The sequence below is a fragment of the Eupeodes corollae genome, chromosome 1 (genome assembly GCF_945859685.1).
Source record: "Eupeodes corollae chromosome 1, idEupCoro1.1, whole genome shotgun sequence".
Classification (NCBI taxonomy): domain Eukaryota; kingdom Metazoa; phylum Arthropoda; class Insecta; order Diptera; family Syrphidae; genus Eupeodes; species Eupeodes corollae.
In genome coordinates, this window is record NC_079147.1 from 119718425 (window position 1) to 119745034 (window position 26610).

General features: G+C 36.0%; 1 protein-coding gene across 7 annotated transcripts in view; it reads right to left on the minus strand.

Moving 5' to 3' along the window:
* The window catches only part of LOC129945594 (structural maintenance of chromosomes protein 6), an 81011-nt gene that overhangs the window by 21452 nt on the left and 32949 nt on the right, over nt 1–26610 (minus strand). For 3 of the 7 annotated variants that reach the window (XM_056055426.1, XM_056055452.1, XM_056055463.1), the window contains 11 exons: nt 25161–25238; nt 13980–14152; nt 13721–13924; nt 13470–13666; nt 3358–3680; nt 2980–3293; nt 2706–2922; nt 2468–2638; nt 2309–2413; nt 1999–2250; nt 1604–1687 (listed from right to left, as the gene is read on the minus strand). In XM_056055426.1, the coding sequence (XP_055911401.1) occupies nt 1604–1687; nt 1999–2250; nt 2309–2413; nt 2468–2638; nt 2706–2922; nt 2980–3293; nt 3358–3680; nt 13470–13666; nt 13721–13924; nt 13980–14152; nt 25161–25238 (2118 nt within the window). Of the gene's footprint in view, nt 1–1603; nt 1688–1998; nt 2251–2302; nt 2414–2467; nt 2639–2705; nt 2923–2979; nt 3294–3357; nt 3681–13469; nt 13667–13720; nt 13925–13979; nt 14153–25160; nt 25239–26610 lie in introns of those variants that run through there. The other 4 variants (XR_008781506.1, XM_056055444.1, XM_056055436.1 and 1 more) reach the window with 4 other exon arrangements.

The following is a 26610-nucleotide window of genomic DNA, read 5'->3' on the forward strand; positions in this document are numbered from 1 at the left end:
TGAACAAACATTTTGATATTAAAGTTTGATCTTCGGCGGCAACAAATGAAAATACAAAAAGTGACAATACCAATGAACATCACAAAATAGGTGGCATGTTTATTTACAATACATTTTTTGCAAATTTTCAAAATTTCTCATAGCGGAACACCAAGTTTAATAACATTGTCAAGCAATTGAACAAGAAATATCTTTCGTTGAGTTCATTTTGGCATTTCAGTCATAGTATAATATACTCAACGAACTTATACTCAAAACGATTGAACGAGACGATAGTGATACAGTTACGTGAAGCAAATTATTGCCGATATCGTTTCGGAAATTACGGAATGACTCCCCTGATAAGAAATGGTTTTGGACTCAATGATTAGGAGAACAAAGAAAGATATTGACTTAAAATTATGTATCTCACAAAAACTATTTTTATGAATATTTTGTTAAAGTTTTAAGCAAGATATCGACTGACAGGATAGGAAGTTATCAGTGTGGGTCGCATCTCATCTGTTATTTAAAGCACTTGGATTAAGAGGACGATGTTTGCTTACTCTCTCATAGGATCATTGATCTCCGTCAATTGACAACAAGTGTGGAGAGAGAAGCAGAAGTTTAGGCGATGAAAATTAATTCCGGTAAAACAAAAATGATCAGCCTCGGAACCTGAATATTTTCTCGCAACTGGTGGAAAAAGTGGAGATCTTTCAATACCTTTGAAGCATCGTTTCCATCGAAGGCGGAACCGAACAAGACGTCATCTGCTGCATCGGCAAAGCAAAAGCGGCGTTCGGTTGCTGTCAACAATTTGAAGGAATAACTCTATTAGCTTAGGAACAAAGCTTCGACTGTTTCACTTGGAAGGTTACTTCAGCCATAACAAGAAAGCTGCAAACCTTCGTAATAAATGTCGTAATATCCTAAGGATTTTCTTTTCAAACCGTATTTGAAATGAGGTCCTTCACAGAAAGACAGGTCAGGACCGTATAGAATCTATAACGACTGCATTGCAGGCCAAGCAATGCAGTGGAATTCGCAAACACAAGAAGGAAGTAGAGCTGGACGACCGAGAAGCACATGGCGCAGAAGAGTCGAGGCGGAATCAGCGTCACTAGGCAAGAGTTGGAGGGAGCTTATAAGTAAATTGCAATTTTATATAAGTTAATAAAACCAAGTTAAATTTAATTTTCAAGAACGAAAATTTAGTTTAGATTTGTTTAAGCTAAAAATAAATATCTGTCGAAAGGTACATTAGTCCAATTAAATAGTTTGATGAGCAAAAGAACTCGCACTACTTAGGGACAGCCTGAATAAACACGGTTTTCCATCCATTCGGAAAGAGAAATGGAGGTAAGCACAGCTGATTTTTTGTGTTTTAGTAACTGTACGAGGATAATGATTTGTCATAATAAATCCAATAATCTTATATCTGAATTTCTCAAAATGTATGGGCTATTTCGACTAGCCTAAACGTAAACCGGAATTCGATAGATTGTGAACATGAAAAATGTACACCATTCCCCTTGCCAAAAGCGGCAGTCATTTAACAGAAATAAAGTTTAAAAAAATTTAATAGATCAATCAATATTTAATAGATCAATCAATATCTTACCTGAAAAGTAAATATCACCTTCATTGCCATATGGCGTTTTAAATGTTTTATAAATCGAAATCTTTTAATGCGAGAGTCATTCAACTGAAACCAAAGATTTAAATACATATTAAAAAGATAATTATTTATAATATTTCTGTAAACAAGAACATAAATGTAACAAAACTTAGATTTTACCGATAAAATTTAATTGGTAGGCGTCAGTATAGGAAAATCTATTGTTTATGTTAAATTGTACAATGAGCAAAGAAAGTGATTATTCCAGTAACAATATATGAAAGTTGAATGGATGGTTCAATATTGTAATTTAATTAAGGTAATTTTGTATATTTATCAGTTAGTCTAAATTTGTAGCATTTCATTTGTTTAAAGTGATATAAAAACTCATCTCTTACCATTTCCAGAGTTTCTTTTACAGATAAATAGAGCTCCTCATTTTTAGACAATGTTTGTGATTTACCTTCTATTAATGTGTGCAATTCTTTTGGACTTTCTTTGCTTTGGCTTTTATGTTTGATTTCATTCTTGAGTTTTCGAATTATTTCGTTTATATCTTTTTCTGGCCGCTGGGAATCAATACGTGAACCACATTTTTCCGCGTCAGAACATAACTCAACAAGAGTTTGAACCATTAATTTTCTTTGTCCCTTTATTGAAAAAAAAACAATGGCTTTTACTCTTAAAAATTTAACAAAAATATTATACCTCGAGTTCTTGAACAGATGAATCCGTTTCTTTAAGTTCAGTTTCCATGGCTCGCACATTATGCATAAACTTCGATAAATTAACACGTATGTCATCTGATTTGCTCTAAAAATAAAACAAAGTTTCATGAAAATCAGACATTTTGAAACCATAACTCACTTTTATTTGATTAATTTCAGTTTCGATCGCATTTAAGGAAACTTTTTTCTCTTTAAGCTCTTCTTTGATTCCTCTTAGTTCAATTTTCGTTTCAGATGCTTCTTTGATTTTCTCTTCAAGTTTTTTTTCAGTTTGGGAGACCTTTGTTTTGCACTCTTGTAATTCATTTGTCTGATAAAAAGTGTATCAAGCAATTTGTTAAACAAACTATTTAGAACATATTTAATTAAAATCAAACCAAAAGATCCATTTCATTGCAAGCTGGATATTGAAAACATTCTAACTCGTGTATTCGCTCACACAAGCCCCTTTCTGTATACTCGAGCTTTTCAACCAAATTTCTATTTGTTTTAATATTTTGTGCTGCTAAATGTAACTGTGAATTTAACTCTCGCAACATCGACTCACATAGATTAGTTTCTTCTCTACATGATTTCATTTCCAGCTCCAATTGACTTAAGAAAAGAAATTGTTAGATTTTGTCAACAAAAATTTAATAACATTAATATTACTATAATCTTTCACGAATGTCAACTTGTATAAACCGAGCGGGCTGAATTTTAAGTGAATAAATTCGATACGAAGGCTCTGGACAGTATTCAAGGCCTGGTTTAATCAGTATAATTTTTCTTAGATTTTTTGGAACACTTTTAATGGTGGATGTAAATTTTTCTGCAACTTCTTTACTTTCGGTAAGAAGAATACTTTCAATTGAAACGCGATCGATAAGACAGTTAAGGACCACAGTATCACAACAACGTATTTGGTCCATAAGTAGCTTAGTCCCATGAGGAGGACTAACTATGCCTTTTGATACATCATAAACCTAAAGAAATAAATTTAAATAGATGTTAAGGGTAGTACAACACATTTTTAAAAAAGGCACAAACTTTGTTCATGAACTTGGTAGTAATGATAGTTGGATTGAAATTTTGATGTTTTTTTAGAACATTTTCCAATATTTTATAATCTCTGTTGTTACTCACAACAAAACTATTTATCAAACCACCTAATTGATTTTCGACCGCATTTCGAAATCTTTCATCAACAACTTCAATATATCGGCCTAGGGGGCCACGTGGCATCTCACTAAATTGCTTCTCCTGATAAAGCTTATTAATAGTAAGTACAATGCGACTGACATGCTCTCCATAGATCGAAAGAGCATCTTTAGAATTTGCATTTATGTTGTTTATTTGAGATTGAATGTTTCCTGAAATGAAATAAGAACGTAATTAAAATGTAAGGAATTTATTACATCTTTTATAAAAGATTTAAACACAGCTCGCATCATTTCTTTATTTTTTTATATTCTCTGACTCAACAGTTTGGTAAGTGTTACTTTGTATTTATTAAGATAAATTTATCAAAATTCATAGCAAAATATCTAAAATAATTTTATGAAATAGTACCATCAAAATTTTTCTTCTTGAGGTTGTTTGCATAGATTCTATTAAAATATTAAACGGAATTTGAAAAACATTTTACAAAGCAACAAAATTTACTAAACCTTTCCGTTATCTGGTAAGACCAGGAAACATTTTTAAAAATTGTAAGTCCTATAAATAAATTTGTGGGTAAAATAAGCCAAGAACAAAATTTTTAAAAATGTTTCCGTTTAAACTTATATCTATGTTGTATTAAGCTTAATTACAAAATCTCCAACAAAGATTTAAAGACTCTCGGTATCCATAAGACGTTCTATGTGCAACCTCAAATAGTAATGGCCTTCGTCTTAAAGCTCTCGACGTGCATATAAAGAAAAAAGAACAAGTTATTGTCTGTAGTTTACAAAACTGCAAGGAATGCCACGAACAGGTATTACACTTCGCATCCCTAGTAAAACACATTTTGATTGAAACGAATGATGAATTGTGTAAACAACATTTTCTAATTCTCTCAAAGCAAAGCCCGAACGGTTCCATTCAACACAAGCATATGGCCTAAAAATGCTACAATAAAGGGATTAGCAGTATAAGGATCTTTTAAATCAAGGGAATTTCTTAACATTGAATTAGCTTTGAAAATATGGCCCCCCTGCCTAACACCTCTATTTATAAAGAACCTAAAGATGCAAGCGGAATATCTCCTGCACGTTTATGGTCGAATACCGACTTGTAATAAAAGCTGTAGAAGATCAAAATCACTTGTACAGTGAGTACAATTTAAATTTTAATTTAAATGCGGAAGATGTATCGCAAAGTAAAGCTCTTATGTACAAGGTTATAGCAGCGGTAGATGAGTAGTGTAGAGCAGATTATGCAGCCGAAGCAGTTGAGTCGTTGTTCAGAACAGATTACAAAAGGCTGAACCATAATCCTACATAACACTTCCATGATGCAAATAATATAAACGTCATTGCTACAATGGGAATCTCAGACTGACATTTCGGTTTGCCTCCAAACTACTGAGGACTAAATGTTCACATTCTCACATTCAGGCCCATCAAAATGCTTCATTATAGTCCTCAGGTCTATCTTAATGCTTCATTTTGAATGTTTCATAGCATTCGTTCAAAAACGAAAAAATCCTAACAAACAGAATCTGAAGTGCTGACATGGTCTTAAATTGGAAGATTCGTAAAGCATTAAAAACAAACTATAAATATACTTGGATTAATTAAAAAGATACAGATTTGAATTACTTGCAAAAAAAAATATTTGGGCCGTTCATTTAGAAAAATTATTAGAATTCAATAAATTGCGCTCGCTTCTAACTTGATGGTTCTTCGAACGCATCTTTGATACAATAATCCGAGGTTAATTATGAAATTTAAAGATTTAAATTTCATAGTGATTAATGTAAATTACTTACTTAAGGTAAGTAAGAGACATGCGTCTCCAGCCAGCTCGGTCCCTAGCTAGCTGTCTCCAGCCAGTTCGGTCCCTAGCCTCCAGTTTCGCACGCCAAGTTGGTTGAGGTCTTCACCCACCTGAGTGCGCCACCTGAGTCGCGGGCTACTTCTACTGCGCCGTCCCTCGGGATTCGATTCGAAGACCTTCCGGGCTGGAGCGTTGATGTCCATTCGCTCTACATGACACATCAATTGGACTTTAATTCTGTTAACTAGGTCAGTGTCGCTGTACAACCCGTACAGTTTGTCGTTATATCTTCTCCTTCATTCTCCATCTATGCGTACGGGATCAAAAATCACCCGAAGAATTTTTTTCTCGAACCATTCTTCGTTTGATTTCAGCGCTGGTGTCGTTGTCTGTGTTAATAGCGGTGCCTAGGTAGACAAAGTCCTTATCTCAAAGTTATAGCTGTCCATGGTGACATTTTGTTCAAGAAGTCGTTGTTCAATGTCCTTTTATGATGACAGCATATACTTGGTCTCGCCCTCATTTACCACTAAACCCATCTTCTTCGCTTCCGTTGCAATGCTCAACACCGCTCTGTAGCACTCTTTCCTATAGATGCTGTCATACGCAGCTTTAAAATTGATAAATAGATGGTGGGTATCGATTTCAAGCTCCTGGGTTTTTTCCAAGAACTGCTGTAGTGTGAAAATTTGGCCGATAGTGGACTTTCCTGGTCTGAAGCCACACCGATAAGAACCCATCAGGTTGTTGACGAACGGCTTCAGACGTTCACATAATACGGCAGGGAAGATCTTATATACAATGTTTAGAAGTCTCCTTTCTTATGTATCGGGCACTCTATGTTGAGATTCCACTCATCGGGCATGCTTTCTTAGGACCCTATTTTGCAGATGAATTGGTGAATGCTCTCTACCAAGTCATCGCCTGCTGCTTGGAATAGTTCGGCAGCGATGCCTTCACCTCTAGCAGCTTTGTTTGACTTAAATTTAGATATAGCTATCTTCACTTCGTCAAGGTTTGGTAGGCGGAATTGTTGATCTACGTCGCCTAGGTTGAGTGGTTCTATCTCCCTTACAGCGGTATTCGGTTCGTCATCGCCGTTTTATAATTTGGAGAAGTGGTCTTTCCATATTTTCAACATAGACTGCGGTTCCACTACGATTTTCCCTGATCGTCCTTACAGGCTTAGGTTCGTGGCTGGTACCCTTGGGAGGTTTTTTTACCTTTTGGTAAAATGAACGAACCTCATTCCTGTTGTGACATCCCTCTATCTCGCATGCTCTTTTCCATCTAAGAAGCCGGTGGTTCTCTCTTTTCTGCTCGAGCAGCTCTGGTCCTTCTGGGCAGCGCCATATGCCTGTTGTTTCGCTGCGTGCGCTTGCCGGCATTCGTCGTCAACCAGGGGTTTTGCTGTGGTGGCCGTGTGAAATCTAGCACTTCAGAGGCGGCATCTCTGATGGCTGCAAGGCAAAGTTGCCACTGGTTTTCAATGCTTAATGCAGGCAGCATAGGACTCCTAAAGAGGTTATTAGAGACTCGATCGGAAAAGGACATGGCAATCTCTTGCGATTGTAGCCATCTAACGTCAAAACTTCTCACAGTACTTCCTTGTTTTGGCTTGGATCGGGATATCCGTAGCCGTACCTAGGGTACAACGAGATAGTGGTCCGAGTCAATGTTGGCCCCTCGGAATGTTCGGATATCCTGTATACTGGAGAAGTGTCACGCTTCGATCGCAATGTGGTCAATCTGGTTGACGGTTGATTGATCAGATTTCCATGTTCCCTTGTTGATATTGAGATGGGTGAACTGCGTACTAGCTTCCAGAACGTCTCGCCCAGCAGCGAAATAGATCAGCCTGAATCCGTTGTCGGAGGTGGTGTCGTGCAGGCTGTATCTCCCGATTATGCCACCAAATATGTTTTCTCTTCTTAGCTTGGCATTAAAATCTCCTAAGACAATTTTAATGTCATAGCCGGGGCACTGCTCATATGTCTTGTCCAAGAGCTCGAAGAATATATATGTCTTTGGTGTCTTCATGTTTCTCCTCTGTTGGGGCATGCGCACATATTAGGCTTATGTTGTATGATGCGGATTGTCTTGATACGCTCGCTCACATTGTTGAAACTCAAGACTTTTTGCCTGAGTCTAGTTCCAACAATAAATCCACACCCGAATAGACGCTGTCTTTGTTCTCGGTAGCAGTCGCCGCAGTTTGCGTTTGCCCGGTCCATCTCATCGCACTTCTTGGATGGCAGTAATATTTGCCTTGCATCAGTTTAGGGCTTCCGCTAATTGTTCGGCTGCACGTGGTCTGTTAAGGGACCTATCATTCCACGTACAGATCCGAAGTTCAGTGACAGTGAATCCGTCCGTATCCGAGGCTTGTTGGTGCTTCGCAACTAAAGGTATTTTTTATGTGGCAAGGAAGTCACCCCGACAGCACAACCACCAACCTGGAGGGCCAGATCATTAGTATAACTCTAAGGAAGGGGAGCCGGATAAACCGCTCCCTACAGGCCTGGGCTCCGAATATGTCGAAAAAGAAACGAACTGTCCACCGTTGATTCCATCTCGAGAATTCGTCCGCTGCCGTCTGGATAAGAAGAGGTGCCTTAGTGGAAACACCTCTCCCTCCCTCCCCCCAACAACTTTTCACTGGGGTTCACCGCGGGGAGGCGAGAGTAGGAGTACTGTAAATTAGTGAATTAAAACTGATGTTGAAAAGCTTAAAACTGACTTTTCCATCGAAAAAAGTAAAAAGAAAAATCTAAAAAAAAAACATCCATTTTGTTTTTGCTTTGCAGGGACGCTAGCCCAACGCATCGTTTTCTTTTCTTTTTTTGTCAAAATTACAAATACAACAATGTAAAAAAACGGGTTTTGGGTCTTTGGTTAAGAATCGAACTACTAAACCTGAACATCATACCGCACCGACTCAACTGTCAAAATTGTTCCTCATATTCATCTTCTATTCTTTGTTTAGAGTTTTTATTTGTGGTAAAAATTAAGTAATAGTGACTTAAATAGAAGAAAAAAAGTTATATTAATATAGGCCAGTGTTGCGGGACGATTCACGTTTGAGTTTTTAAATTGGCCTTTTTATTTTATTTTGTTCTTTTAATTGTTTTTGTTAATTACAGAAATTTAATTTATTTAAGCAAATGCCATGCCATTATGATTTTTGTGATAAAACATTTTTGTAATAATTGCAAATTAATCTTAAATTAAATCAATTATCTATCTATCTATCTATAGCCAACAAAAGTAGAAGTTCAAATGTTTTATACAAAGACCCAGAGAGGCATGAAAAAAACTAAGATATCTATCCTAAAAAAGGCACAGCAAAGGAGACGGTGTAATGGTATGGGGAGCAATCACTTATTACTGGGCAGTAGAGCTGGATTTTGAAAGCTCTAAAATGACGAAAATCACTTAAAAATCTTTTCTGGAACGAGCTTTTCAGCAGTTTTGTAAGTTATTTTGTGCACAGCGATGGACTTTCCAACAAGATAATGCACTAATACATAACGCACGGACAACAAAAGTCGGGATTCAGCGGCAAAATGTGAACCTATTACCATGGCCCCCACATTCTCCTGACCTGAACTTCATGGAAAACGTATCGACAACTAAAAATAACTGAAAAGGTTATTGAAGCCATAAAACGGTCCCTGGCCAAAATTTCGCTCTGACAGCAAACTATGAATCCATACAACACAGGTTAATTAAAGTAATTCTAAAATTATTTTAATAATCAATAAAAATAAAAATAGAATTTGCCCAAATATAGGCCCCCAGAAGTTTTCCGCACTTAACGCTGTGGAGGGCGTACATGATGTCCCGAACGAGTGCGGGAATACTGAGGTGCTGTTAGCTGTGGCGGTTGGTGTCCATCTGGAACGACTCGTACATCGTCTTTTTAATCTGCTTCTAAATATGCTGGCTTTAATCTGTCAATTGAAATTTTTAAGATGCGTCCTCGGATATCCATAGTGAAATATTTGTCATATCGATCAATTATTTTGAATGGTCCCTTGTATGGTGGTATTATTGAAGCTTTCACTGAATTATTTCGGATAAATGCGTGTGTTGATGTTTGAAAATCTTTATGCACGAATGAACGCTGCTGAGAGTGCTATGCTGTTGGTTGAGATCTGCAATTTTGCATAATTTTCGAAGATCTTTTATAAAATAAGTTTGAGATCGATTGTCGCGAGCAGGTGCAGGTAAGTCCCTTGGAAGACGAAGTACTGCCCACTATACCATCTCTGCTGGCGTTGCTCCAAGTCTTCTTTAATGGTTGATCGAAGGCCCAAAAGGATGAGAGGGAGACGCTTAGAATCGCCAGTTTATGGCCGCCTTTAAAGTTCGGTGAAATCGCTCTACCATTTGATTGTGGGTGGTAGGAGGTCGTCATTGTGTGGTTCGTTCCAATTCGGAAAAAACAGATGAAAAGTTCCGAAACGAGCGATCCAACCAGTGATTAAGGCATTTGCACAGTTATGGGCGGTCATGCCGACCATTGGAAACGCTTCTGGCCATCTTATAAATCGGTCGATTACAGTGAGGAGATACCGATAGCCATTTGAAGGTGGAAAAGGTCCTACAATATTGACGTTTATGTTGGCAAAGCGTTAATCTTTCATTGGGTAGTGTTGAAGTTCAAATTTTGAATGGCGATGAACTTTGGTGCGTTAGCAAGATATGCAAGTTTTGGCAAAGTTCAAGCATTGGTGACGGATATTCGGCCAAACGAACCGTTCAGCCATAAGGTGCGCTGATGCACGACGTCCTGGGTGCGAAAGATTGTGAGTAGCATCAAAAAACGACTTGCGTAGGTCTTTTGTAATAAAAGGACGTATTCGATTATATGAGATGTCGCAATATATTGGTTTTACTATGTTCGGAAAGGAGAACGATGTCAGATTAAGGGAATGCGAGGAATGGTCTTTGAGCAAATGCTGAAGTTCATCATCAGTTTCTTGTGATTTTGCTAGTTGTGTGTAGAGGTCGACTTTGACACCCACAGATTCAATCCGGGATAGTAAATCTGATGATTATCTTCACCATTTATATGCCGGATGTCAGTGGTAAATTCGCTAATAAATGACAAATAATTTGTTTGTCGAGCAGAAGATTTTTCAGGGCGTTGACGGAAAGCAAAAATAAGTGGCTTATGATCTGTTAGGATGTGAAATGTTCGACCTTCCAGCATGTCTCGAAAATGTTATATCGCTAAATACATTGTAGTAAGCTCTCGGTCGTATGTAGAGTATTGTTGCTGAGTAGAAGAAAACTATTTAGAAAAAAAACAAGTGGTTCGGCTACGTTACCAATATGTTGATATACTGCTTGAGCTAGAAGATGGCGACAATCATCAAAAGCTCTAATAGTTGAATCGGTCCAAATCAGAGGAGTTTTGTGGTTCTTTTTATTACCAGGAGTCATTGCCAACAAAGAGATTTAAGTACTAGTAGCGTGGGGTATGAGTTTTCGGTAAAAATTAATAGTTGCGAAAAACTCTTGAGCTGTTTAACGTTCTCTGGGCGCTTGATCTATTGAATTGCTTCAATTCGAGATGGAAGCGGAGTTATTCCATGTTGGGTGATAAGATGGCGAAGAAACTCCAACTCTGCCTGTCCAAAAACACATTTTGCAATATTTATGGCCAAATTGTGGTTCGAGAGAGAAAACTTCAAACAGGTGTTGGTGGTGATCTTCGAGGTTAGTTGAAGCGACACAGATATCATCCACGTAAACAAATAAGTATTCAAGTCCTCGTAGAACTTCATGAACCAAGCGTTGAAGCGTTTGAGCTGCGTTGCGTAGCCCAAACATCATGTGTGTAAATTCATACAAACAAAATGGGGTGATGATAGCGGTGTTGGGAACGTCGTCGGGGTTGATAGGTACTTGGTAATCAAATTTAGAAAAAACATTCTTAGCTCGCATTATGTTGGTAAAGTCGTGAAGATAGGGGAGTGGATATCGATCTGGAATAGTTACTGCATTATGACCCCTATAATCTCCACAAGGCCGCCTTGAACCGTCTGGTTTTTTTACCATATGGAGCGGGCTTGACCAATTTGATTTAGAAGGACGGCATATTCGAGCGCGCATGAGCAATTCAAATTCTTTTTTGGCAGCATTAATTTTATCAGGCGGGACGGGAGTTTGTTTTAGCTCCAGATGGTGCTAGCCTCGTGATGTTGGGAAACTTCAAAATAATGTTAGAAAAAGGCGCGTTTCGTTTGATGAGTTGTGATGGCACATGGCTAGGGATTGCTGAGAGCGATTTTGAAACTGCGTTCGTTCGAGACGCGATCTCTTTGTGAAGTTGGACGGAGATTTTTGAATGATGGCGATGGTGGTAAACAGGAGACTTCAGCACCAGTGTCGACAAGGAAAGGCTTATTGGTTGTTTGTTCATGTATGCAAAATTGGTTGATTAAGGCTGAAGATTTTGTTGCTTTCGAAAAATCTAGTCACTGCTGACATGAATGTGTTGAAAATTGGCGAAATCTGCATGGTGGGCGACAAATTAAGGCTTTATTTCCAAATGTACGATGAAAAAAACAATCATCCCGTCTGCGCAGGCTGGATGTTCCAGGCCTGACTTGATTTGATGGTGTTCGGTTGCGTGGTTGTCGAGACGGACGTTATTGGTTTCGATTGGCTAGTAATCTCGAAAATTCTGAGATAAGGTGAGCTAAATCAGGTGAAGAAGAAGTATCTGGCTGGCTCTGATGGTCGCTCTTCACTGTTGTGGGATTTTGACAAGCTACAGCGTTTAGTTGGCGTAATTCAAAACTCTCCAAAACGGTATCAGCGATTTTCGTTTTTTCACAGGCAGAACCTTTTACCATAATAGCTACGGTTGTACAGATGGAGGTAAACGTGAATCCCACAAATCAATGAGAACATCTTCACTGAGAATTCCTTTTGCAGCCTGAACCATCTCATAATAAAGTTGACTAGGTTTCTTGTCATCTAGAGGCATGTCATTACATTACATTAGGTTCACAGGAAAAGCTCTGATTAAAGCGCATTTTAGCAGGAAAACCTACACTTTTGTGATTTAAGGTAATACATTTCAAAACAGAATTGGATTAGATTTTCAATGATTGAACATAATTAAAATATAAAAACTTAGAAACGAATACAAAGTCTTTACTTAAACGTAGGGAACTACTAAGTAGTTTATATGATTACATTTTTTTTTGTAAGAAATTTCGTACTCGAGATTTTAGTCAAACATGACAGCACGGTAGAGAAGTCAAAAATAGTGGTTCCCCCGATTCCGTCCTTCTGTCTGCTGTCCAAGACCAGACCGTACAAAGTATTGGGTTGATTGACTTCAAATTTGGAAATTCAAAATTTGAAGCCGATTGCAGTCATGCTTTGTTCTAAATTGATAATTCGAATTTTCCCAAAAGCAAACCGATAGATTTTTTATTCGATATTTTCGCTATTTTTTTTTTCTTGAATTGGATTTTTTCAATATAAACAAATATTTTTGTATTGCTCCGCAAGGGTACCCCGCATAAAACCCTCATTCTATTGTTAAGTTTTCTTAAAAAATAATCAATCGATTTAAATATTTTTTCTCTGCACAAGCTCTCAATACTATTTGATGATCAAACATTTTATAGTTTTTATGTTTGATTTTTAGAAATAAATATTTGATGATCAAACATTTTATAGTTTTTATGTTTGATTTTTAGAAATAAATATTATTTTTTTTCGAGATTCAATATCTTGAAAATATGTCATCATATTTTCAACAATATTAAAATAAAAACCTAAAACAAAACTTAAATAACTCTAAATAACTGTATACCAAAAATATTTTTAAACTAAGATTTAAAAATTGTATATATTCAAAATTAATTTAATTTTGAAGAATTAAGGTGTTTTGAGAAATCAAATGGTGTATACATTTTTGAAAAAAATGTTTTGAAAGTATTTTTAATACGTATTATGATTCTTATTTTCGAATTAAGTTTTAGAAAAGTCGCAAAATATCATAAATCTTAGTAGACTTTAGTTTCAAATTTGGTAATATTTTCAAACCGGCGTATACACCCCATTCTTAATTATATTAATTTACTTATAAAGAAAACTTAATTTTAAACAACGTACTTATAAATTCATAAATAACCAAATTTTTAACCTACGCGCTTCTTCTTGTAGACGATATTGATTCTTTTTTAGATCTTCAATTTTCTGGTCAATCCGTCCCTTGTTTTCGGATAATAGTTCAACATCACGTTTAGTTCCTTCAAGAATAGCTGTAACATCTTTTCTCTGTTGCTGTAGTCCACTAAGTTCTTTTTCATTCGACGTTCGAAGACCTTGTACACTCACACGATTACTGAAATCAAAAGTTCTCATATTCTACTCAAAAATGATAAGAAAAAAAACTTACTCTGAGGCTTTTTGGGCAATATATTCATTTAATTTGTCAATTTGTGTTTTAACAAAAAAGTTTTTCTTATTTAAACTTTCAACACCTGCATTTAATTCATTGAAGCGATCATTATTTTCTACCATTTTATTTTTTAAGGATAAGTATTTAAGGTTTTCTTCAGCATATATTCTTCTTTTCTCTTGCAAATTAGTTTCAATCTCACTGAAATTAAAATATAAATTAAAAACAAAAATGTATTAAAAAGTTAAAAACTCACCTTAAGGCATTTTTACTTTCTGTTTCAAATGATTCTTTATTTTGCAGCCTGTTCTCATATTCATTTTTTTGAGATATTAGCTTTTCTATCGAAAAATCAACTTCGTGTATTTTTTTTTCCTGATTTATAACTAATATCCATAGCCTTTCTAGTTCACATTTTTTAATAAGTTTCTGAAATGGATAAAAATTGACATGTAGGAGTTGATTGCAAGTAATCGTTAAATTAATGTTTGACGTTATTTGGGTTGTTTTCAATTTGTATCGAGTCCGATAGACCTCCTTTAATTAAATCATTGAATAATTACAATTAGAATGGACACCGGGCATATCTTGCTCTAGATGGCGACACTTATTGCTCATAAGTCGCTGGTATAATACGGCGAGTTATTTAAACATTTTATGGGTCTATCAAAAACAACACCCAATTTTACAGATTTGGATTTTATGGGAAATTTACTTTCAACTTGTTATGTTCGAGGAAGATAACGGAATATTTTTGTTCTTTTTATTTGGAATGGACAACAACAACAACAAACTGTTTAGGTATGCCTGTGAAGTGTGGCATTCAAGGCCAGATCACGTTCACTGCAAAAAATGTTATTTTTTTTTTTAATTTTGTTCTCAATGTAATTTGGCATTATAATAATTTGTGAGTTTTTTTTGTCAAAACATTATTGGGATAATGGACGAATTAAACTTTACTACAAAGTATGCATTGCAAATCTACATACATATGTAAGTATATATGTATATTGTTTAGTAATTCGATAGAGGTAGGTATTCATATGCACAAATGGAGGTTAGTAGGTACATATATATATATATATATATATATATGTATATCATACGTTGGGGGCATACCTATTAGATTTTTCAACTATTTTAGAAGTAATTTTGGTAGATTTCTTTGCTTTAAAAAAAAATTCGAGTGACGAAAAAAAGATATACGAGGGGCGTTCAATATATCCTCGGTATCGGGGTGAAGCTGTGGTTATATATATAAATTGACTTATTTATCAAGTAATACTATTATTTTAGTGCATTCATGTAAAATTTCATATAAATGTGATTATTATTTACCGTTAAGTCTCTATTTAAACAGAATCATAATGGCAACTGAGACGATGATGGTGAAAATTGAGCATCGCGCTGTAATTAAATTTCTCACTAAGCAAGGAAAAAGTCAAAAAACTATTCATGAAGAAATGTTGGCAGTTTACCAGGGTTCCGCACCTTCATAATCAACTGTGCAAAAGTGGTCAAGTGAGTTCAAGAGAGGCAGAGAAAGCATTGAAAACGACCCCCGCTCCGGGGCCCCGGCTAGTGCTTGTACGGGAGAAAGCATCAAAGAAGTCGAAAAACTTGTTCTCGAGGATGCCCGAATAAAGGTGAAAATGATGGCAGAGATCACCAAGCTTTCGACTGGTACCATTCACACCATCCTTCATGACCATCTTAACCTTTTAAAGGTCAGTGCAAGGTGGGTGCCACGAATGCTCACAGCGCCTCAGAAAAAAGTGAGAATCGCATGCTGTAGAGAGCTTTTGGAGATGTGTAGTGAGAACGCGGACGGTGTTATGCATTGGATTGTTACTGGGGACGACATGGGTTCACCACTATGACCCTGAAAGCAAACAAGAGTCCATGCAGTGGCATAAAAAAGGAACAGACCCCCCGAAGAAGTTCAAAGTCACTCCGTCTGCCGGGAAGCTCATGGCCACAGTTTTTTGGGACTCAAAGGGAATCTTACTCATTGAGTACAAAAAAAAAGGTGAAACCATCAACGCCAAATCCTACGCTTCCACTTTGCATAATTTGCGGGAGGAAACTAAAAAGAAAAGACGGGGTAAACTCGCAGCGGGTGTGTTGCTTCTTCATGACAACGATTCTGTTCACAAGGCGCGAGTTTCCAAGGCTGCTGTGCGAGATTGTGGTTTTGAAGAAATTCAACAACCACCCTTTAGTCCAGACCTTGCCCCTAGTGATTACTTCCTGTGTCCGGATTTGAAAAAATGTCTTCGTGGAAAAAGATTTTCGGATGATGAAAAACTCAAGTCGGCAATAAATGGGTATTTTGCAGGGAAAGAGGAAACTTATTTTTTTGAGGGTTTAAAAAAGCTTATTTCAAGATGTAACAAATGCATTGATGTTAGGGGAGATTATATTGAAGAATAAAAACAATTCAAATTGAATTCGCATTTTCTTTCATATCGATACCGAGAATATATTGAACGCCCCTCGTATGTATGTAATCAAAGTGGAGGAAAAAAGGATTCTTACAGCCATTTTGATACCATTTGCCAGTTTTTGTTACCTATTCCAGTGCACTGTGTATACATACACTAATAATATACATACAATTTCTTCTCGAATTTTATATACATTTTGTGGTACATGGCTTTAAGAATTATTTTTCTATTTTGTTTTTGCTTTTTGCCTATTTGTTTGTGATATCGTTTTGCTTTAGGTTGCCAGTTGCATGGAAGTAGTTTTGACTTTTAGCAGCTTTTGTAGTCGCATGGGAGTGGTAAAGATAGGCAGATACATACAGTTTTAAGTTTTAAACTGATTAAAATAAAATACTTTTTTATGGTTCAATTCAGAAAACAAAGTAACATAACAATTTGAATTTTAAACGGGGAAATCCCTTCTTAAGAGGTATATGTTTTTGTATCCTACTTTTCTTTTATTCTAAATTAAAACGTTGTAGAAGCAACATTAATTAGAGTTTTAAAAATGTTTGTGTTTTAACTTAAAGTCTAAGAAACCACATCAAATTATAGTTGCAAAACTTTGCCAAAAATAAATAAAATAAAAGAGCGTAAAAAAGATAATGTACATTATTGTATAAATAATAAGATAAGATGGGTATACTGGTGCATATGTACATTGAAATGAAACACTTCCTTTAAAATTTAATTTCGATCGGGTTAAATTTAGTATGAAACTAAGGTTGAAACTAAATGATCAAGACCAAGCTACGTTATAAAAAACTGCTGCTTCCTTCTTTAACAGACTTTCTGAGACTCATGTATTCTGCTTCGGTGGAAGAGAGTGCAACGATCCTCTATTTACGTCACTCCCAAGTAATAGCTCCACCGGCGAGGATGAAAGCATACCCAGTGTACGAACGTCTATCATTCGGGCAATTGCCCCAATCTGCATCCACCATGTATTATGTAACCTTGTAGATGTATGGAGTATCCATCAGCTCTTTTGAGGAACTCTAGATCTAGGCAACATTGAACTTCACCACGGTCCTTACGGGCAAATGGTTTCAACAAACTCTCGTTAAGTTGTTTAACATCACTGGCATTCCGAGAGATGACGAGAATATCATCCACGTAGACAAGGACGATACGCATGTCTACACCTGAACCACGAACGTATATGCAAGTGTCAGACTTTGTAGGATGTAGCCCAAAACGCAGCAGTTCTTTGTTGAGTCTCTCGTACCAGCATCATCCCGCCTGATGGAGACCGTAAAGCGCCTTCTTAAGTAAACACACTTTGTTGTCTTGTCGAGTTTCAGAAAGCCTAAAATATATATCTAATCCTTGCATATAGTGATGATATCCTGAGTTTAAGAGCATCTTTATTCAACATCTTGGTATTGATCTTAGATAAATTATTCATCTTCGAAGGCTTAGCTCCACAAATGATGCAGTTGCTCGCAGAACTAGTATTTGTGACAGTTTGAGCAACTTTTCCATCTATCATGGTGTCTAACTTGTATGGCAAGTGTGCCAATATTTATTGAGGTCATCTCAAATCCCTGTATTTCATTTTCCACACGGTTTTTTTTTTAAGAACTTCACACAAAACAGTGTAACTAAAACAAACTGTGAAATGTTAATTTCTTTGTATTTATTCCTAACACCTTGCACAATAAACAATAGCTTAATAATGACTTATTATTCCATTTTTTGTTATCTATATATATATATATATATATATATATATATATATATATATATATATATATATATATATAAGTGACAACCAAACTATTCTTATTAGGTCTTACCTATCCTAAAAGGGTTTTCCGGAAAATGGTCTTAAAAAAGGAATTGTTTTTTTTTCATTCATATAAGAGGTATCAATTCATGAACCTAACAACAAGTGTTAGGTAAAAACCATATACAGGTAAAACCACAAAAAGAACTTTTTTTTATTTTACCTGTCCCTATTTTTTGCGTAATATCAAACAAAATTTAAAGATTATACCTGATTTCTTTTCATACATAAAGTTTAATAATTCATAATTTTTGTTTGAAGTTAGGAAACAGTTGGAAAATAAGTCAGGCAAAAAAAGTTTTGCGCTAAAAATTTAAAATCTCACAGGTTAGCTTATGGATAAATTTTATTTTATTTTTTAAAGAAAGGAACATATATTTTCTAAAAAAAAAAAAGCTCTTATCTAGTTATATGTGAGAAGTATTTTCGAAGAAATTGTAATTTTTCGGGATCTATCGTCGTCAAAACCGTGTTTTTAAGACCTGATTCAGGTGAACAAAATTAAACATATGTAAGTCACAGGGTTGGATCTACACGGATTTCTTTTCTTTTTGGACTAGTTAGGTGAGTATTGTAGCTTTCAAGTGAATGTAGTCAGAGCGTGTATGCAAATGTAGCTAAAATTTAAGCTCCAAGGAAAAAACATTAAAATTTGTATGTTAGAGCTCTCTGCTCTAACTTTTAACATTCTACTTAAAAGTAGAATCAGTTATGTTATACGTATGCAGCACCTGAAAAATAACAATAACAATTACTAAAACACTGCAAGCCATCATTAATATGTGTCTTAGAACCACCTTAAGGGCTTTTTGGCTCAACCGTTTATATCAACAAGAATTGACACTATTATACGAAGTCGCAGATGACATCGGAACGATATTGGGGAATAGTTGGAAGGAGCTCAAACACTTTGCAGGGAATTGCACAATACAGCGTCAAAATAATTGAAACCCTATTTCCCCCTAGGGAACACGAACGGACTTTAACATAAGTGCATACTGGTTCTCTTTTGAACGTAGATTTTCATCATCCCCCAATCATCTTATCTGTTCAAAACTCTAAAGCGAGTATCAATATTCTGAAAACTTACAAAATAAGGTTATAATTTAGTTATTTAATTAGTTTTGTCTCTTTACTATTAAATTGTTTCGTTCAAAAATTGTATGTTATTTTTATTTTCATTTTATTTAAATTTGGTTGGGATTCAAGAACCGCAACAAACTTCATAAATACAAACTTAACTAAAAATAAATTATCCAACAAATTGATTAGATTCCGATTTGAATTGATATTGTGAGGCTTGAAATGTTTTGAACTAAACGCTAAGTCTTATGTATCCAAATTACAAGCAAGAGGTTCAGTGCAATTCGAAAATGGATATATTTTTTTAGAATTTTGCTAATAACGAAACTCTTCTCTTTACATCCTAAGCAATTGTAAACATCACGATTCACGTATAATTACACAACTGTTTTCAGATTTTTTTTATTGCAACCAGCTGCCAGTCTTCGAATTGCTATATCCTTCACGAAAATCATTAATTAGTGGCTCACTTGAAGGCCTGAAGTACAAACATTTATTAACTTTCCTCTTTCTTACTAATTAAAATTAAAATATCTTAATGATAAAAAAGAATAGTAATAATCATGCCGGGGGACTCCATTTACCCACAAAAATTAAATTTATGAATAAAGAGCGGATGTTGTTGTTGGTATTTTTGACAACTTCGATCGTAGAGAGACTATCTGTACATAATCTGCTTATTTCCTTCTTTTAAAGCCTCTTGGATGGCAGTAAAAATGGCAAAGGCTTCAGAAGTCAAAATGGATGCGGTTTGTGGAAGTAATCCAAAAAGTATCGTGCTACTGTCTTCATTGTGATTGCAAAGATTGTAGTCTCTGAGTTTGAATTTCTAGTTTTTGGACTTAAGTTCAGATGAAATCCTTTGAAAAATCTTGCGATATATCTCAAAAATAGGGAGGCCAGCCTCTGCCAGGATGTTATGATAGGAGTAGTACGGAAGGCGCCGACACTACATCTTGCTGCTTGGTCGTAGATTTTTGATACATGAAGAGAAATAAAGTATGATAAAAATAACATCATAGCTTAATTTGAATTAACCGAAACTCCAACAAAAGAATGATATACTTAAACTTATGATCCACGAAAATTTAGCGCTTTTTTGTTTATTGGTATTTTTGGCGCTACAGTCCTGTGTGAACTAGGGCCTCACCCAACAAACTTCTCCATCTAGCTCAGTCCCTAGCTAGATGTCTCCAGTTTCGCGCTCCAAGTTGGGTGAGGACACCTTCTACTTGTGCGCACCACCTGATCCGCGGTCTTTCTCTACTGCGCTCTGCTGTGGGTGCGTATTCGAAGACTTTCCGGGCCGGAGCATTGGTTTCCATGCGCTCTACGTGACCCAGCCATCTTAGTCGTTGGACTTTTACACTTCTGGCTAAGTCTACGTAGCTGTACAGCCCGTACAGCTCTCCTCCACTCCCCTTCGATGCATACGGGACCGTAGATCACAGGAAGAACTTTTCTCTCGAAGCGACCCAAGGTGCTTTCATCCGCTTTTGTCATGGTCCATGCTTCTGCACCGTATAGCAGGACGGGGATGATAAATGTTTGGTCCTTCGAGAGAGGACGTTACCACTCAATTGCTTTCTTAGTCTAAAGAAACAGCGGTCCTTGAAGTCCTTGACTACCTCAAAGTTACGTCTGTCGATTGTGACGTTTTGACCAAGACGTCGGTGTTGTGTGTCCTTTCTAGACGACAGTTTGTACTTTGTTTTGCCCTCATTAACCATGAATATGCGTTAATTAAATTAGGCTGCATAAAGACGTTGGCTGTATCATGACATGATGTTGATGTTGGGCGAACCTTTGAATTAGACTTTCTAAGATCTCTAACGAATTCAGTATTACCTTTGAATGTGCGCTGATTACCGAAAAAATCACCAGGTAAGCGAATTGTAGCACAGTATAACAACTCTGCAGGTGTTGATTGGATGTCTTCTTTAACCATGGATCTTAAGCCTAGTAGAATAGTGACAACGAATCGCAGCTTTTAGAGATATGTGCCAACGTTTTATGATTCCATTACACTGTGGATGGTGTCTAATACCGAAATCTGTAGTAACTCGTAAAGGTACTCCAAACCGTGATATACAAACAGAAAAGAAAGTTTTAGACACAGTTTCAACTGTTATATCCAAAATAAGGAATGTTTCCAGCCATCTGGAATATCTGACGACGCATGTAAAAAGATATCGACATCCTTGCGAGATTGGCAACGGTCCTATTAGATCGATTTTAACATGGTCAAACCTGGAAAGCGGTGGTGAGTACGAAATTAAACGTGTTTTATTATGACTCTGCTATGTCTTATTTTAGTTTCGTTATGAAACGTTCCTGGGTGAGTTTAGTTGAAGCTTTTCTACCTGGATGTGAAAGACTGTAAAGATCTTCGATAATAGGAGTTCGCGGAGAAATAACAGGCCATTTGTTGAAAAGCAAACATCAGTGGCTTATGGTCTGTCTGAATGTAAAAGTCACGACCATCAATTTACTGCCGAAAATGTTTCACAGCTTCGTATATAGCCAAAAGCTCTCTGTCGTATGTACGAGTACCTTCTTTTTATTAAGAATTTGTCAACTTTGTAGAGAAAAATCCTAGAGGATATGTGACTTCATCTACGACCTGATTCAGAGCAGCACCGATAGCTAAGTCGGAAGCGTCCGTGCTGATGCGTTTCCGCATGATGACTGAATGTGAGAGTAGTGTTGCTTTTGCAAATCAAATTTGCATTGCTCAAAAGCAAGTTCGGCATCAGCTGTACCCGTGTGTCATTTTTTAAGTGCTTGAAGAATCATCTGTTGTTTGTTGGCTGCTCGTGGTAAAAAACGCCGGTAAAAGTTTAACATGGCTAGGAATCTTTTTAGTTCCTTTACCAATTTAGGTTTATCGATATCTTAAATAACTTTTACCTTACTGACAAGATGCTTATTCCATCGCGATCTTATGGCCCAAAAATTATAATTCCGATTGGCCAAAAACGCACTTCTATGGATTGATTGCAATACCAAAGTTTTATAAAAGTTACAAGACTTGTCTTAAATTATTTTTGCGTTCTAGTTTTGTGGACGAAGCAATGGAAATATTACCGATGTATGGAAACGTGAAATCCTCAAATCCACGGAGAACTTGATGAATGTTGCGCTCGAAAGATTGAGCTGCATTTATACATAGTCCATTCGTAATAAAAAGAAACTATTTTAATCCGAATGGTGTTGTTATTACAAGGCTGAACGGGTATTTAATGAAATGCTTTTTGAAGAAGTACCTTGGAAAATATTTGTCTAACGTGCAAAATGTTGGAAAAACCCTGGATGAACGGAATCGGGTATCGATCGGGTTCAGTATTGGCTCGATAATCGCCACATATGCGCATTTTTAATCATATGCAAAGAGCTGGACCAATTACTTTTAGGGGTCAACAAATACCCTTTCCGTCAAATACTTGGATTCGGATTGAGCAGCTTTATATTTTTTTTTTCATCGAGGTAGACGAGCAAACACTGTATTTTCGATGTTATGCATTGTTCTCGTGGTGTTAATCGGATACCTATTTATGTCATGTTATGGGACAAACGGTTGAGCATTGTCAAGTGATTTTATAGTTACCTATAGTATAGTATAGTATTGTCAAGTGATTTTATAGTTGGCTGACGGATGATTGCTTTAGCTTGAAGTTGAGTTGTGCTGTCAATTAATCTGTTGCCTTTGGGATCGATGAGCAGTCCAAAGTTAAGAATGAGATCACCTCCTATGATCGGTCGTATGACATTTTGAGAATTTTTGTTTTGTATTTTAACTCGTAAGCCACTAATCTTTAAATTTGTTGACCAATGCGGCGTTTTCTGGCTTTCATGTCAATTTTTTTATGAAACCAACAACGAACCTGAGGCGATGAGGCAGAGAACATAGATTACTCTGCAACCATAAAGATTTTAGAAATTCTGTATTTATTTCATTCTCACCAAGGTCTCGTAGTTCGTTTGAAGTTTAGATGGCCTCTTATCCCCAAGATCAACTTCAGAGAGAAGTTATTTTATTTTCGCTGCTCGGAGTCCTCAAATCTTTTAATTATTTGCGTTTTAAGATTTGTATAATTATTTTCGCTCGGAGGGTTCAAAAAAGCTTAGGAAACTTGTGTTATCACTTGAGATTCGATAGCTCCAATTATTATTATTATAAAATATAGAATATCAAGTCGGGGTCACCAATTGTGATTAATAGTTTAAGACGACTTCGAAAATAAAAGATCGTTGATTATACTAATTCTAAAGTTCACTTTGATTAATATGTACGTTTATAAAATAAGGTTAAGGATTATACTTATAAGACGTGTGCATTGCACGAGATCAGCCATCAGAAGAAAGTAATTTGTAATTAAAAAATCCCTATATACCTTCCGGTAATTGCTAATCAAGTACACTTCTTTCAAATTGTATAGTTAAAACAAAATTATTTTTAGTTTAAGAATCAGAAACTATATACTAAAACAACAAAAATAAATAATTTGCATTAATGTATAATCGTAGAATGTGTTTATAAATAATAAAATTAGGTGGCGCAACAGTCCGTTGAGAGGTAGGGCCTAATGACTAACAACTCTCAACCATTCCTGTGTGCGGGTTATGTTGTCAGGGAGGTTGGGGAATCCAAATCCGAACGGCTAATGTGAGAAAGCACTTTTCATGATAAGAATTACTATTGGAGGATTTGTCGAATCCTCGCAGGGGGCAGTACCCGTGAAAAAATATATAGATGGCGTAGGCATTGAAGTGTGTGTTTATGAGAATACAATTAGTCAATTAGAGTTAGGATCGGCAATATCTTACAAAAAAACTAATGATTATTGGGGGATTGGTTGATTTTTAGACATACAACCATTTATTATAAGGCCAACGTCATAAAAACCTAAACAAAAATTTAAAAAATGGATCTACCGTACTCTTTGGCTCCTTTTATCTAGAGAAAATACTACTTGACTAATAAATATAAAAGTAAATGTAATTGTTTTTAATCTAATAACTATAAAACTTTTTTAGACTTGGGTTTTTGTTATTTGAATAATTTAGAAAGAAATTGATTACTGGGAATAATAGTACTCAATACAAAAAATGTGTTGTTTAAATCATTTTGTTTTTAAATAGAGATTTAAATGTTCGTTTTCTGATACTATGGACAAAGCAAAATTTTTCAAAAATAATTTTGGCTTTGAGAAAAGTTATATCACAATAACGTAGGTATTGCCACAGAGGTTCAATCTTTGATTTTGTACGTCACCTTACTTTTCTGAAAAAATAGGCCTCCCGCCTAACATATTCTTGTTTTCGTATAGTAGTTTCTTTGCAGTTGTGTTTTTTTATCATACAGGTCCGGCAAAAAAAAACATCCCGTATTTTTTGACCCTTATATTTAAAGCTATTTATAGATAAAATGTTATTCCGGATATAGATAGATAGAGGTATACGTCTACGTTTTTAGTAATCATAATGGCGTTGCACGGTGAGCATCGTGTATTTGTCGTAGAGAAATATCTCCGTATTCCTCCAACAAAACTTTAATCAGCTTACTAGACACCACCAAGAAGTCTGGTTCCAACAAGATGGAGCCAAAGCACACACTTCACAGCGTTTACTTTTAAAACATGGGAGATCTTTTTGCCCGATCCTGTAGTATTATTAATAAATATGATTTAAAATCATGAAAATGAAATTTTTATTTAAAATCATGAAAATGAAAATAAAAATAAACCAGCATAGGTGGATATAATGGTTGGGCTCATCAGAAGATGACCACCTTGTCTTGACACATATTTTCTCGAATAAATCGAGACTCGTATTAATTCGTTGTAAAAAAAATGTTAGCAAATTTTTCAACAACTGTATGACACAAATTTAGTTGTACTTAATTTATTTGGCTTAAAATAGAACATGATTGTATTAAAAAACCCATGAGCATGAGTTGCTTTTTCTCTTTTTTTTGATAAGGCTTACGTCATGAAAGTTAGCTCAGTTATTTCGCTCCATTATAGTACATTAACTTATAAAATATTTATTATTAAATAATAGCAATTAAAAAACTAACCTTTACTCTTTCAATAGAATCCAAATTAGCAAGTTTTTCTTTAAGTTCACGGATGTCTTCCTTATATTGTGATATTCTCTGGAATTAAAAATGCATGCAAATTTTTTTAGAAACCTGATTATTTAATTTATGTTAATGTAATTTAAGTTGTATGCTAAACAATTAAGGTAGCGGTGTGTTTTAAGATGTATCTACAAAAGTTACCAACACAACGTGTAAAGAATAAACAGGCATGTAATGTTAATGCAAGATAATTGAGAAAACAAGGTGATATTAAAAATAGCTTGCTTAGGCTAAAAATTTAACACCAACAACTCTACCATCCTGGATCAAACGTCCTCGGACAATAAAGATAAAATTATATTTTCTTAATATGTAAGACATGTTAATAAATAAACATTCATTTAACTGATATACGACTAGTATACATTTTAAATTAACATTTATTTTCATTTAGAGATATCTTTAATGATAGAAGAATTAATATAATGATTTTTTGTATTGCTTGAGTAAAATTATTAGCATTGCTATGACATTTATTATTGTGACTTGCGATATATATGAACTATATAGAAACTAGAGGGGGAGAGGTGTTTCAACTAAGGCACCTCTCCTTATTCTGACGGCAGCGGATGAATTCTCGAGTTGGAATCAACGGTGGCGTCTACAGTTCCAGTAAGGTTGAACTACTTAGCGAACACCTTATAGGGCTTCTTCGACATATTCGGAGCCCAGGCCTGTAAGGAGCGGTTTATCCGGCTCCACATCCTTCGAGTTATACTAAGGATCTGGCCCTCCAGGTTGGGGGTTGTGCCGTCGGGGTGACTTCCTGGCCACGTACAAAATACCTTAGTTGCGAAGCAAAAACAAGCCTCGAAAACTTACGGATTCACTGTTGACAACCCACGCTAACGCAATAAAGAAAACGAACTTCGGATCGGTACGTGGAATGTTAGGTCCTTAACAGACCACGTGCAGCCTAAAAACTAACGGAAGCTCTAAACTGCTGCAAGGCAGATAATACCGCCATCCAAGAAGTGCGATGGGATGGGCTAAATTCGCCAATATACGCCTAATATGCGCGCATTCCCCAACAGAGGAGAAAGACACCAAAGACATATTCTTGGAGCTCTTGGACAAGACATATGAGCAGTGCCCTGGTTATGACATTAAAATTGTCTTAGGAGATTTTAATACCAAGCTAGGAAGAGAAAACATATTTGGTGGCATAATCGGGAGATACAGCCTGCACGACACCACTTCCGACAACAAATTCTGCTGGGCGAGACGTACTGGAAGCTAGTACGCAGTTCACCCATCTCAATATCAACAAGGAGACATGGAAATCTGATCAATCAACCGTCAACCAGATTGACCACATTGCGATCGAAGCGCGACACTTCTCCAGTATACAGGATATCCGAACATTCCAAGGGACCAACATTGACTC